Genomic DNA, 12406 nt, shown 5'->3' with positions numbered 1-12406 from the left:
GTAATGAGCGAGGTTAAGCAAGGTTTTGGATTTGGTTCCATATGGTGTTAAAAACATAATTGATCAGAATGTTTTGAAATATATTGAACATGAGTATTGAGATTTGTTTTATCTGAATCTCATTATGTCTGAGAAGAGATTTAGGATGAGGGCAGAGGCTGAAGTTTTAAGCTGGATCTATTATTGATTATTTATGATCACACATACTTCATCAGATGCTTCTGCTATAAACCCCACTTCAATCTGCTTTAAAGGCACAACAGATTTCTTTGACCTTGCCCTTGTTGTCTTTCATTTTTATGGGTACACACAGAGTCTCTCTCCCCCTTCTATAATATTGATTAAATATATTTGTTCTCCTCAGGCAAGGAGGAAAGAACAAAAGTTCCATATTGGTCTCAGAACTTTTTACAATACAGGAGGTTTCTCAGATCAGTTATGACGAGCATCCCTGAATGAGCTGCATGACTTTTAGGAGGTTTATGACTTTTCAGATTTGTGTTGGATCCATTCCAAAAAGTCTGTAATAATGTAGGATCTTCGGAGGTAAAGTTACTTTGAGAGTGGCCGTGTTGACTGACACTCATCACCTGGACCCTCTTAGGCTTCAGGTCTTTGCCATCACATTGGCCTTAACTGCCTTCAGTGTAGTCCAGGAATTGTTTTCTGTGGCCCTTAAGCTGAGATTTGTCTGGAGCCTTTCCTTAAAAGCAGATTTCAGTGGAAAAACAGCTGTTGAACCTCCATGTGTTGCCATACCCTGTCCCCTCTCTGGGTGCTTCAGAACAAGAATCATTCCCTTTACCAGTGTTGAGTATTTTTAGTCCCACCTGTTCTTTACCAGTTTGAAGCCCAAGACTGTAAAGGAAAAAGATCTGTGCAGAGGGGTTTCTAAAACAGGTATTCCTTACTTTAGGAGGTACAAGAATGAGTCAGGTCTGTGTGGAATAGGAAAATGTCCTGATTTCCTTACTGAGAATCCAAGATCTTAACTTTACCCACAGTCTTGCTTTAAGCTCCCAAATAGCTGATGACAACACTGGATGTTTTAGACAACCATTTCTGCCTGCTTCTTGACCACCCTAACATATCTCAAGTCACAGAATCACCAGGTTGGAAGAGACTTCCAAGGTCATCAAGTCCAACCCAGCCCCAACACCTCAACTAAACCATGGCATCCAGTCTTTCTTTAAACACATCCAGGGATGGTGACTCCACAGCCTCCCTGGGCAGACCATTCCAGTACTTTATCACCTTTCTGTAAAAAACTTTTTCCTAATATCCAATATTTCCCTTGGTACAGCTTAAAACTGTGTCCTCTCGTTCTGTCAGCTGCTGCCAGTCCTACCCAGATGGTCTAATTTCCCTTTCAGGTGAACTCCTGCTTTGTCAACACTCACCTGGGGACTGGAGTCAAAGAATTGCTTTGCTCTGGTCACAACCAGCTCTTTCCCTCAGGTTGCTTCCACTTGAATGGAACAGCATCAAGGTTCAGTGATTACCTATTGTTATTTCTCAGGGAGCTGTAGGAGCATCTCCTGAGACCTCCTATGTCTTGTAATGAAAATTGTGCTCTGAATACAGAGAAAACCACGTAACTGTGTGCACGTGTGAGTGTCTGGGTCTGCCTAGATAATGTGTATATATCTATTATTTTTCTGTCTTTAAGGAAAGGTAGATAAGGGATGGTGATGTATTTGTGTGCTTATTTGAACCTATTTACATACACAGACACATATATACACCTCTGCCATAGATTCTCTGAAACATCAGAGTGGGTATCAGCTAAAAATAGATTTTCACGAAGAAAAACTAGCAACCAAGAGGTTTCTTTCTCCTTCACGGGGTGTAGTGGTTGGAAATGAGTAATTTACAGCAATTATAAGGTCAGTCAAGTAATTAGATATCTATGCATCATCTGCTGTGCAAACAAATACTCGCACGTGTATTTATTTATCTGACCCAAAAATACCTTGTACATAAGACAGATAAGTAACTAAGGCACAGTCTAGACAAGTCTTGGCCATCTTAAAACATTTTGCTTTCAAAATCCCAAATCCTTTAAGTCGCTCAGAGAGAACTAAGGGATGTGTACATATGAAACTTGGACTTTTGAAATTAAATATATAGAACCAATTATGCAAGTTGGATAGAGCCAGTGGCATTATGTGAAAAAGCACCAAGGGAAACAAGAACCCAGGAGAGCCTGCCTGCCTCTACATTCTTTATCCTCAGCAGTATAATTTTTTAGCATCTAAGCCAAAATCTTTCCACATTTCTTTCCCCCACACAGTGCCAACATCTCAACTACTGGAAGCATCTAAAAGCAATTACAAGGATTCCAATAATCTTCCTGTGTTACTTTGGCTGGACTGCTAAGTATCATCAATAACATGATTATCTTTTTGAGAAGAAATTGCTTGAGATAGAGACACCGAGAAAAGCTCCCAAACACTTTCAAAATCATATTTTCAGCAACTCTTTCATTATTTAGTGTCCTAATGAGTTCTGGTAGTCTCACTAAATATCTTCCCATACAAAGGGACTTGACTGCTCATATTTTCATATTTTAAGCTGTAGAAAGCCAAAATTTACCTGTTTTGGAAGCATTTCCTCTGATCCTTAAACTCTAAATCCAAGACACTTATTCTGCTGCCTGGTAGATGGGTATTATTCCATCTATTTTACATCTATTTACCAGGTTGTCTGGTATGTCTGTGGAGGTAAACTCAGAGTTTTCCATGCTTAGATTCTTTTAGAATTAACTCCACACCATAATAAGTGGAAAATTTACTCAGCACCCTGGTTTAGCTTGTCAGTGGTGATGGGGATGCCACTGTTCTGTTCATATCTGCCCGTGCAAGCAGCAGATTAATGGAATTATTAATATTTTGTCCTAGCCAGGTATTGTGAAAGAAAACATCATCACAAACCAAAATGAATATGCCAGTTCACAAATCTTTCATAAAGTACCCCGAGGATGGTGTTTTCCTGTGCTGAAATGTGAATGTATTTAAAGAAAAAAAAATATACAAGACCTATGAACAAGGGTGAGAGAAGAAAAACTCATTATGTCTGGGGTCTGCAGCAACTGCCAGAGCTTCATTTCGTGCCTGACTTGTATCTGTTCAAGTCACTGGGTTTTATTAATTCTTACAAGCCTACAGCTATAAGAATGCTAAAGACGCAGTGTTTGCCCTGCTCTGATATATAGATTGGTCCTCCATTAGGAGGAAATTAATGATTGTTCATAAGACTGAATCCACAGCCTCTGGCTTCTCAACAGCTTTTCCATCCTGCACATCTGAGGATCAGCCTGTGTGAATTTTATTGGTTGGCATTAGGAGCACACCTGGGTCTGAACTGGGATACCTGGAATCCAGGAATGTCATGGAATGTCAGCTACCCTTCAGATGGGAGAAAAATGACTTCTTGTCCTCCCTGCAAACTCATCTTTCACAGAAAGATCAAAGCTGTCCCAATGGCACGGTGTAATTCAATCAAATGCAGTTCTCCGTGTTCATACAAGGCTTTTCCATTTCCGAAACACGTGGGATGAAAGGTCTGTGCCCAACACCTCCCCTGCCCCTGCAGCAGCATCAGCCACCTCCTCACCACTGCTGGAGGCAGCCATTCCTGGGGACAAGGACAGTTTATGGCAGATCCAAGTAAAATGCTGACCCAGGGCTAAATTGTTGCAAGCCTGAATGAACATTAGGGGACAGTATTGGCCAGGAGTCAGCCTGTTTCCTCCTCTTCATGCTCTCCTTTTATTTACAAGCTGTCTTCCCTTCTCTTCTAAATAAAACCTATTTGCCCTTTACTTATCTAACTGGTGCACCAGACACCCATTTCTAATCTGGCCAAATCAATTATAAATATTGCAGTCTACAATTAGCCTGGGAACTTCTGAAAAACTAATTAGTTCGAGCTTTAGCGATGAATTACACCTTTCTCTTGGCTATTTGCAGCAGGAAGAAAAAAAAGGAAAAAAAAAACCCAACCTACATTCAAAACAAGACCAAATATCTCTCAGCCACTGCAAACAGAATTCAAGGCCACGTTTAATTAGGTTCAAATTGCTGGTGAAAGGATGGGCTGTGATGGGCTGAGAGCCAGGGCACCTGGCACTGCCTTGGGCTGAGCACACATTTTTCTCAGGAGAGGTTGTGTGATGCAAAAGTCCTTCTCGAAGAGTCTTTGGGAAGGGAAATCCCTTGGGAGTCTACAAAGTTAACATCATTAGTGTTTGCTGTGTAGCAACAGCAGAGGGGAAAGCAATAGCTCCTGAAGCTGGAGTCATCCTGCATGAGAACAGAGCTGATCCCCTCCCCTGGTGAGGTCAGGGACTGAGCAGATCCATGTCTGGCATTCCTCAGGCAGGAGGGTGCCAGGCTGCTGTCTGGGGAGCTGCTGAACGGCAGAGAAGAAATTAGAAAGTCATTACAAGGTGTGCAAGGCGTCTTGTAGCAACTGAATCCAGACACAAAGGGCAGATTAAAGCCCTTCTTTGCTGGCATCTTGTTGCTGCAGAGTATTTCTTACAGGTGTAATTACCTGCAAGCATCATAGTTGTTTCATTTATGCCCTAAAATACTACTTTATGAAGCAATTAAAGGCAGAATTGTACTCTGGGATTACTGCAAATGTGTCTGCTTAGGGTTTATTTTAGATTCATTACAAGCTTTCAGAAGCAGTGTTCCTGGTTTTAATAAAACATATGGTTTCCTCAAAAGCAAAACTGTGCAAGACCATACATCCCTTTTAGATTTGGGGATGTAGATGGAATTTTAATGTCAAAAAGCCAGAAGGGCAAGGCAATTCCAATTCACTATGGAGAGGGCAGCATATCTTTAAAGCTTCAGGACATTTTATTTACCAGCACTGGTAACTGTTCATACAATAGGTAAAACTTCTTTGGAAAAGAATGAGCGATTCCCCTTCTGCGCAGGTGATAACTGTGGTCAGGGAACTTTCTGGGGTCTCCAGTCCCTCCCTGAGTGAGGAAAAACCACACCCTTCTTTCAGGTGAATGCTGTAACTGTGGAGAACTTGGCCTGTTTAATCACATAATTTTTTTTTCTGTTTTCTATTCACACGCAAGAATGTCTCACCTCTTGAAAAGATTTCAGTAAAAGCTATTTCCTGCCTTATTTCGTCTATTAACTATATCAGAGATGTGCTTGGCTCATTATACACAGCCACATCCCTGCTTTGGGCAGCTTCCAAAGAATTGTGACATACCATGATGGAGAGAAGGTTTAACACAAGGAGAAAATAGGGTTAACAGGAGGGTGATTATGCTGGGAGGTTATTTTTTCACTGCAGAGAAAGGCTGACAATATGTTTGCTTGTTTGTTGATACATCCTTCAGAGAAAATCACTGCTATGTCCATGACCAGCAATGGTCTCCAGCCTCAGCTTTCTCCTCCTTTTTACGTGATGCATTTAAACCCTCCCACTTCCAATTTCTCTCTGACAAGGCTGCAACAAATTTCAACTGTGAGAGGAGCAATATGAAAAGAAAAAGTAAATGCTCCACTTCCTTCTGTAATGCATTGCAACTGTGAGGCCTGTCAAGTGAAGGTCAAGCAGAAACCCTGAGCAGTAGTCACAGATTCCCTGAGAGGGACAGTTGTCAGGTCCAGCAGAAAAAAATGAAACGTTCTATTTTGAGCCAGCTAGCAGAGTACACAGAGAGTGAGTGGCCTGCCACAAAGCAAAATGTGAGTGAAAAATCTCTAGAAATTACTTAGGGGTTCTCTAGTTTTCTCCATTCCATGGAATTGCATGTACAGGTAGATGAAAATTAATTATGGAAGGGAGATCTCCACTCGTCCCCCTGTGCAGTGTGAAGCTGTAGTTTATCACCACAGCTACAGGGTGTGTGTTCTGAGGTGTGGCTCAGCAGGACAGCTGACGGGAGAGGTTTCTGTCCAGCTGTGATCTAACAGGCTGACTCAGAATGAGGGGTTGACAGTAGGCACCTGAAAGAAGAGTTTTCCACTCATACCACAATGCTGCCATGTAAGGAGGCATTGGGCTCCCTTCTCCTCCTCCCATTAAACCAGCAAAACCCCCAGAATTATTTTACAGGGAACCAAATCTTGCTTGCTTTCTAAAACTGAGCAAACAAAAAAAACACACCCACACAGAAAAGGAGAACTAATTAAGATTAAGTCATATCTGAGTAAATATGCAAATTAAAAATCAAAACAAAGGAATTCTATTTATCACATCATGAAGTTGCAAATTGCTGCTGTGGCTCCCATCAGCTGGAATAGATGGGGGCTACGAGGCTGTAGGTTTTGAAGATCAACCAAATGTGTACATGTTTTATTGTGAAAGCTGGGGCACTGCTGGCTGTAGAATATATTACCAACCTTCCCCACTCTCTTCTGCACTGTGTTCATGTTCAGTGGTATTCATAGTCTATATTTGTCTTGGATTTCTATAATGTAGTGTCATTGGTTTTTCTCTTTGTTTACCTTCTGTAAGACAACATCATTATTCTTTGATAAATATGTTTCATGTCTCCTGGGTAGGTTTTTTGTTGATGTTGTTTTGCTCTTGTTTTTTGTTTCATTTTTTTTTGTCAGGTGAATTCTTTTCCAGCTTCTAACAATCAGATTAAGAATGAACAAACAAACCCCCAAAACTGTGTTGGGGAAGACTGCAATAATCAATAGATGTTGGCAATCCTGTTCCTTACCATGTTTCACCATTTGCATGGAAGGAGATGGTCTCTGTGGTGTGGGGAAGCACATACAAGGATTGGCACTTGGTGGAACTGGCTGGCTCCTCCACATGCCATATGCTGCCACCTCTCCTCTTTCAGAAGAACCTTCTGCTTGGAACCAGCCCATTTGTGTTGCTTTGTAACATGTTTTAAATCTTCTTGCAGCAGAAAATGAATTATTGAGACGTAAAGTTCCGCATAGTGCAGAGATGGAACCAGTTTGTAGAGTTTGTTGGTGTGATAAAGATCCTCTCAACTCTGAAGTCAGCAGTGTGGCTGCAGCCCATGCTAGCAGCAGGAGGAGGTTGGCCCCATCTATTTGCAGTTTGGTAGCTCACTGTGAGACTTGTGGTGGTGGCAGCTCTGACCCAGGTTGGAGAAGCCACTAAGATCAGTGCTAACTGCCTTGCTCATCATTGCCACAGCAAAGGAGCAAAGGGCAGAACTACTGAGGAGGAAAATCTCCTTTCCTGACCTCCAAACAGGGTCTGAGCCCATCCTCACTCATGGGGAACCTCTTTCTGCAGCACAACTACTCCCCTAAAGTGAGCTCTCATGGTCTTGGTGTTTTGTGTGCTGTGCAGGCAGGCAACAAGGGGGAGCTTTGGAAGTCCATTACAAATGTTTTATGAACAAATGCTTTCTTCCTAAAGAATATCCCTTCAGTCTTCAATGTAAAGAAACAGCAGTTTTGTATTTTTTTGCCTTCCATTCTCTGTTTGTTGTGTTCCAGACTTCCCTTCATTAGCAAAATGTTTTTGTGGTCGGAGGCATTTTCCCTTTTTTGTCAGAAATACAGTCCTAAAATCACTTAAAGTATTGAAAAATTCAGAAAATCCTGTTATTTGGCTTCACAGATTTGCGTAATAATAGGGACCTTTTTTCCCCCCAATTATCCTGTTAATGCAAATGTTTGACCTTCAGTTCCTAGGCTGCAAGCTGTTCCATCTGTAAAATATCAGTGAGTTGGGCAGCAGCTATGTTCTGTCCCAATGGCATTAGCAGCTCCTTCAAAATGTACAAGTGCAATATTGAAAGTAGGTATGCTTTGGTTCTTTTTGATTGCAAATCTGCAAGAGCAGGGCTTATAAATGAAAATTCTGGTTCCCCTGGGTTTAGTCAGCTTTGAACATTATCATAGGTACTCAGTATCATGATAATTCATTCCATGCCTTCATGGGAAAAATAAAAGAAGAAATCAAACCCATTGGTCAGACTCAGCTGGGACCATTGCTGTTGCTGTTTGTGCTGGGAGGATTGTCCTGGTTTGTTTGTTTTGTTTCATGTCACATCCTCATTTTCAGTATGAGTTTTTCCTGACCCAGATTTCTGAGCAGACTGAAGTAGAGCCAGAAACTGCAAAAGTGCATAATTATTCTTTTATTTATTTTTAAGCTGTACAGCTCTATTAAGCTTTCAGAAAATCCTTTATACCCAGCCTTTGAAGTAAACTAAGCCAGAGATCAGCCTGAGAAGGAGATGTGGGTTGACACTGCTTGTTTCTGCTGCAGAATAGTCTGTATGCAGTTAAGATCTGGAGTCTCAGACCTAGGAAAATCTTACACCTTTCTTGGAGTGCAGAAGAAGGGAGGGATCAATACATCCAAAAGCAATACTTTACACCCTTGGTATGTTGTGGAACCTCACTTGCTGGCACTGCTGTGAAACAGCTGAAAGCTGGAAGATTATTCTGGTTACTGACATGTAAGTGAGTAGACCACACATTAAAGTTGTCTATGTTCCATCTGCCAAGCCATTCACTCTTCCCAGCTCAGGACAAAGTAGAAACTCTGGCCCAGAGATGGAATATTATTCTTCCTTTCCCAGTCCCCCATAGCAATACATTCCCCTGCTCTGAGCCTGATTGAAAACATTGACCTGGAGGTGAAAAATGCAGTATCTCTTCCCCTGATGCATCCAGACTGTGACCCAGACAGCACTGAAATCACAGGCTTCTTTATGGTCTCAAAAAATTACCCAGTTGCCCTCATGGGCTGAGGGCCAGATGGGATGCAGGAAAAGGACCCCCAGAGCCATCTAGTCCAGTGGTCACTTTTCTGCCATAAATTCTGCATCAGGCAAACTCTGTGCAGTGTGCATTGAGAGTGGGCATGTAAGGAAAGCCCCTGTGGCCATTCCTTTGAGTAAATGGCAGGAGGCCAAGGTGGGGTAACTTGCCTTTCTGAGAGCCAGATGATGTGGCTGTGACATCCACCTAAGAGTCTTTCCTCAGCCATTCAGGCTTGACTCTGAATTTGGCCCTTCCCCAGGAAGTCATGGTATCAAAGCCTTTCCATGTTCTTCACAAAACACAGCAACTCCTGGTGCTTCTGCTCTCCCTGGAACCAGTGAGCTTGAGGATCCAAGAGGCTCAGTTTTTGTTTGTGCTGAGTCTTGTTAGCAGTGCTCTGAGCTTGCACAGAACAGGAGGAAAAGATGCCAAAGCACTTCAACCACCTCGATTAATTAGGTCTTACACTAAATGTGGAACTACAGGGAGGGGGATGATGATTAAACCAGCAACCTTCTGGAAACTGAATACCTTCTTCTCTGCTATATTTCAGCTTCTGTAACCTTTGTAAGTGCCTCAAGGCAAGAATGGTATTGTCTGTATGTAAAGCACTCTGTTTCTGTCTAAGCAATAGCAGTAATAGTGATGGGAATAATAATGCTTTACTCCTGAGAGGTCAGTGAGTACCACTCTTCATTTTATCACTCTCATTGGTGAGACAGACACAAAGACACACCTGAGCTTGCTTGGTGCCACCTCATCCCTTATTAACAGAGCCAAGGTTGAACCCAGAAAAAGCATTTCCCTGTTGCTTGCTCTTCCCCCTGAGAACACCCCCTCCTTTGGTGACATCCAGTCTTTCTTGTGGTTTTTCTGCAGAAGGTGCAGTAACAGCAGCCTGGAGTCTGATGATGAACCTCCTTGTGCAGAAGAGATTGATTATGACACTGCCAGTAGCTCTGATGGTGAAGAGGAATTCTTGGAGCTAGACCAAGAGATCCAGGAGTGCCTCTCGTGTGTGGAATGCGAGACAGAGGATGAAGGAGTGACCACAGGACAGACATGCAGCTCCAGGGCTCTGAGGGAGCTCTACATTTCCAGCCAGCCAGCACCCAACAGCACAGCTCTTGCTCTGGGTTCAACAGCACTTGGGCTGTACAGTGGGTTCGAGAGCAGTCCTGTGTGAGCAAGGCCGTGACTTGCAGAGGAGCAAGAAAATCGAACACTGCTCATGCTTGCCTGTTTGCCAGCTTCAGCACCCTTCCCAGATGTGTTGTTCCTGGTTCTGAATGGATAGTTGACTGTATGTTTGTGTAATTTGTATACATACATCTGCTGAGAATGGCTCCTTACACTTGTACACGAGGAAGGGGCCACTGGCCCAGGTGGTACTGTGTGAGATCATCTATTGCTAAACATAACCCCCAGTTCCATGGCTGCCTGCAGTATATGGTTTCATACAGATTGACCTAAGGAATAGTATTTTGAGACCAAGGAATCAGAGATGATTTTCTTTTTTCCGACTTGAGGCAGCCTTTGCCTGGAGAAGTGACAGTTATTGATGCCTTTCACCAGAGCTCTGTGTTGCCATTCTCTCTTGAGCTGTAGAGCATGTCTCTGATTTCTGTCTGATCTGAATTTTTACAGTGCATTCAACAGGTTGGGTCAGGCTGTGCATATTTCTGAGCTGGTTGTATCTCAGCAACAGCATGGGAAATCCAATGTGCCACAGTAAGGAAAGCAGCAGTGACAATTCATAGTGATCCTCTGGAAATCTGGGCTAAATCTACCAATAGATTAGTGATGGTGGCAAAATCCAGGAGTGAATTTAGCCCAAGCATCAATCAGTACAGTTTCTTTAATCCTCAAATGGAGAAAAATAAAATTTCTCCTAAAATTGCCTCCCAGTTCCTGAGAATCCAGCAGAGACACTGAACCCACACACGTGTCCTGTACCTCTAAAGCATGAAGCCATGTCACTTCATCTCACACTTCATATTGCCTGATCTTGCCATGTGTCTTAAACTCTGCTGCTGCAAATGGGGAATTGCCCTGAATCCAAATGGAGCTAATTTTAAGATGCAAGAGGCTCCCAACTCTGTCCCTGCTTTGTGAGGCTCAAGGACAAGGATGAATGTACAGTGTGTTGTAGCATTACAGCCTGCAAGGGCTCCGGTGATTACCAGTGATGATTATTATTAATATTGATGCATTATTAAAAGCACCATGTCATCTTGCTGATTTTATGCTGGTTGTGAAGAGAATTCCTAGTGCAGAGCACGAAATGCTCTGATGTGTTTCTGAGCACCTTTCCTCAGACTACCTAGACAATATTTTCCAGCAGGAGGTTGCTCTTTAGATAAAAAGCTTCTTCCTGTCCTGCCTGGCTTTCAGTACCCATGTATTTTAAAGTCTTCACTAGCACATAAGAGTTCCCTGTGTCTCTTTCTCTCTATGATGCTGCTCAGAAGGTTGGCAGCTTGGGTCCTTAGAAGCTGAGCTTCTTAGCCCAGACTAATTCATTAGGTGTGGTGTGTGCCTCTGTACAGATGTCCTGTTCTGCTTGGTTTAGCATGCAGCTTGTTGCACACAATACTGAATTTTAATAAAAGGGCGGCTCACAGGAAGGGACACAAAAGAGGTGAAACAGGTGTTCCCATTATAATAGTTTGTATAATACTGCTTCAAAGCTTATTAATAAAGAAACAATGTATGTGCATAATTAACTTGAAAATCCAGTGTTTGTAGGCATAACAAAAACTTGACACTGTGCTAGGCCCTGACTGCAGCATGCAAAAGTTATGTGTGCTGTGGGATGTTCAGCACTCAGCACATCCCCAGAACACATGGTAAAAAAAATGCTGTTGTACATATCTGTGTCTGTAAATGTGCATGTTTGCACCTACTTTGCTTTCTGTACCAACACTGCCACAACAGTAGCTGAAGGGTTCTTACCAAGGCTTGCCAGTGGTAAACCCCATTGCAAAGAAAAAAAAAAAATCTTCTTAAATCAGCATTTCATTGAAGGAGGTGCAAATATTTTGGCTATAATATTTGGCTTTCTAGCTGTTTCATTCTGAATTTTTTAAGATAGGGGCAATTCAGTTCAGTGGGAAAATTCTGCCCCAGTGACTAAACTGTGCAAGAGTTGTCATAATATAATAAAAGATGTGTCTTCCATGTGTGTTTGGAGCCAAATGTGTATGAGTGGTACCACCATTTCAGACATCCCTGTGCTAGGAGCTGCAGGAGTGGTGGAGATGGCAAAGGCCCTTCAGGGTGTTTTCAGTGTCTGGGATCCAAATGCAGCAGCTGGGCTGGGAGCTGCATCCCTGGACATCAGCCACACCTGTATGAATGGTACAAAAAAACCCTGGCCAATCTTTTCTCCCTGGCAGCATCCCAAGCCTGTGCCCAGTAAGTTGTCAACAAGCACTGAGGGCGCTGCAGGAGGCAGCGGGCAGGAGAAACCCCCAGCCCAAGGATGCTCAACCTCCTTGTGTGACCAACCACTCGGGGATGCAGATAACTTCAGGGGAAGCAGGTGTGGTGTGTTTTTTTTTTTTTTTTTTTTTTTTTTGTTTTTTTTTTTTTTTTTTTTTTTTTTGTGGGCTGCCTCCTTTTTCTCCATGAACTTTCACGGGATGGAGCGGACG

At 42.7% G+C, this 12406-nt stretch overlaps 1 protein-coding gene across 2 annotated transcripts in view; it reads left to right on the top strand.

Moving 5' to 3' along the window:
• Window positions 1-11917, top strand: part of AGBL1 (AGBL carboxypeptidase 1) — a 265892-nt gene extending 253975 nt beyond the window's left edge. For both annotated transcript variants that reach the window (XM_083870758.1, XM_083870757.1), the window contains one exon: window positions 9630-11917. In XM_083870758.1, the coding sequence (XP_083726884.1) occupies window positions 9630-9936 (307 nt within the window). In that variant the 3' untranslated portion in view covers window positions 9937-11917. The remainder of the gene's footprint in view (window positions 1-9629) is intronic.
• The last annotated feature ends 489 nt before the right edge of the window (window positions 11918-12406 follow it).

Source organism: Zosterops lateralis (assembly GCF_965231275.1).
Source record: "Zosterops lateralis genome assembly, chromosome: 13".
Taxonomy (NCBI): Eukaryota; Metazoa; Chordata; class Aves; order Passeriformes; family Zosteropidae; genus Zosterops; species Zosterops lateralis.
This window is presented reverse-complemented; position numbering and strand designations above follow the sequence as displayed.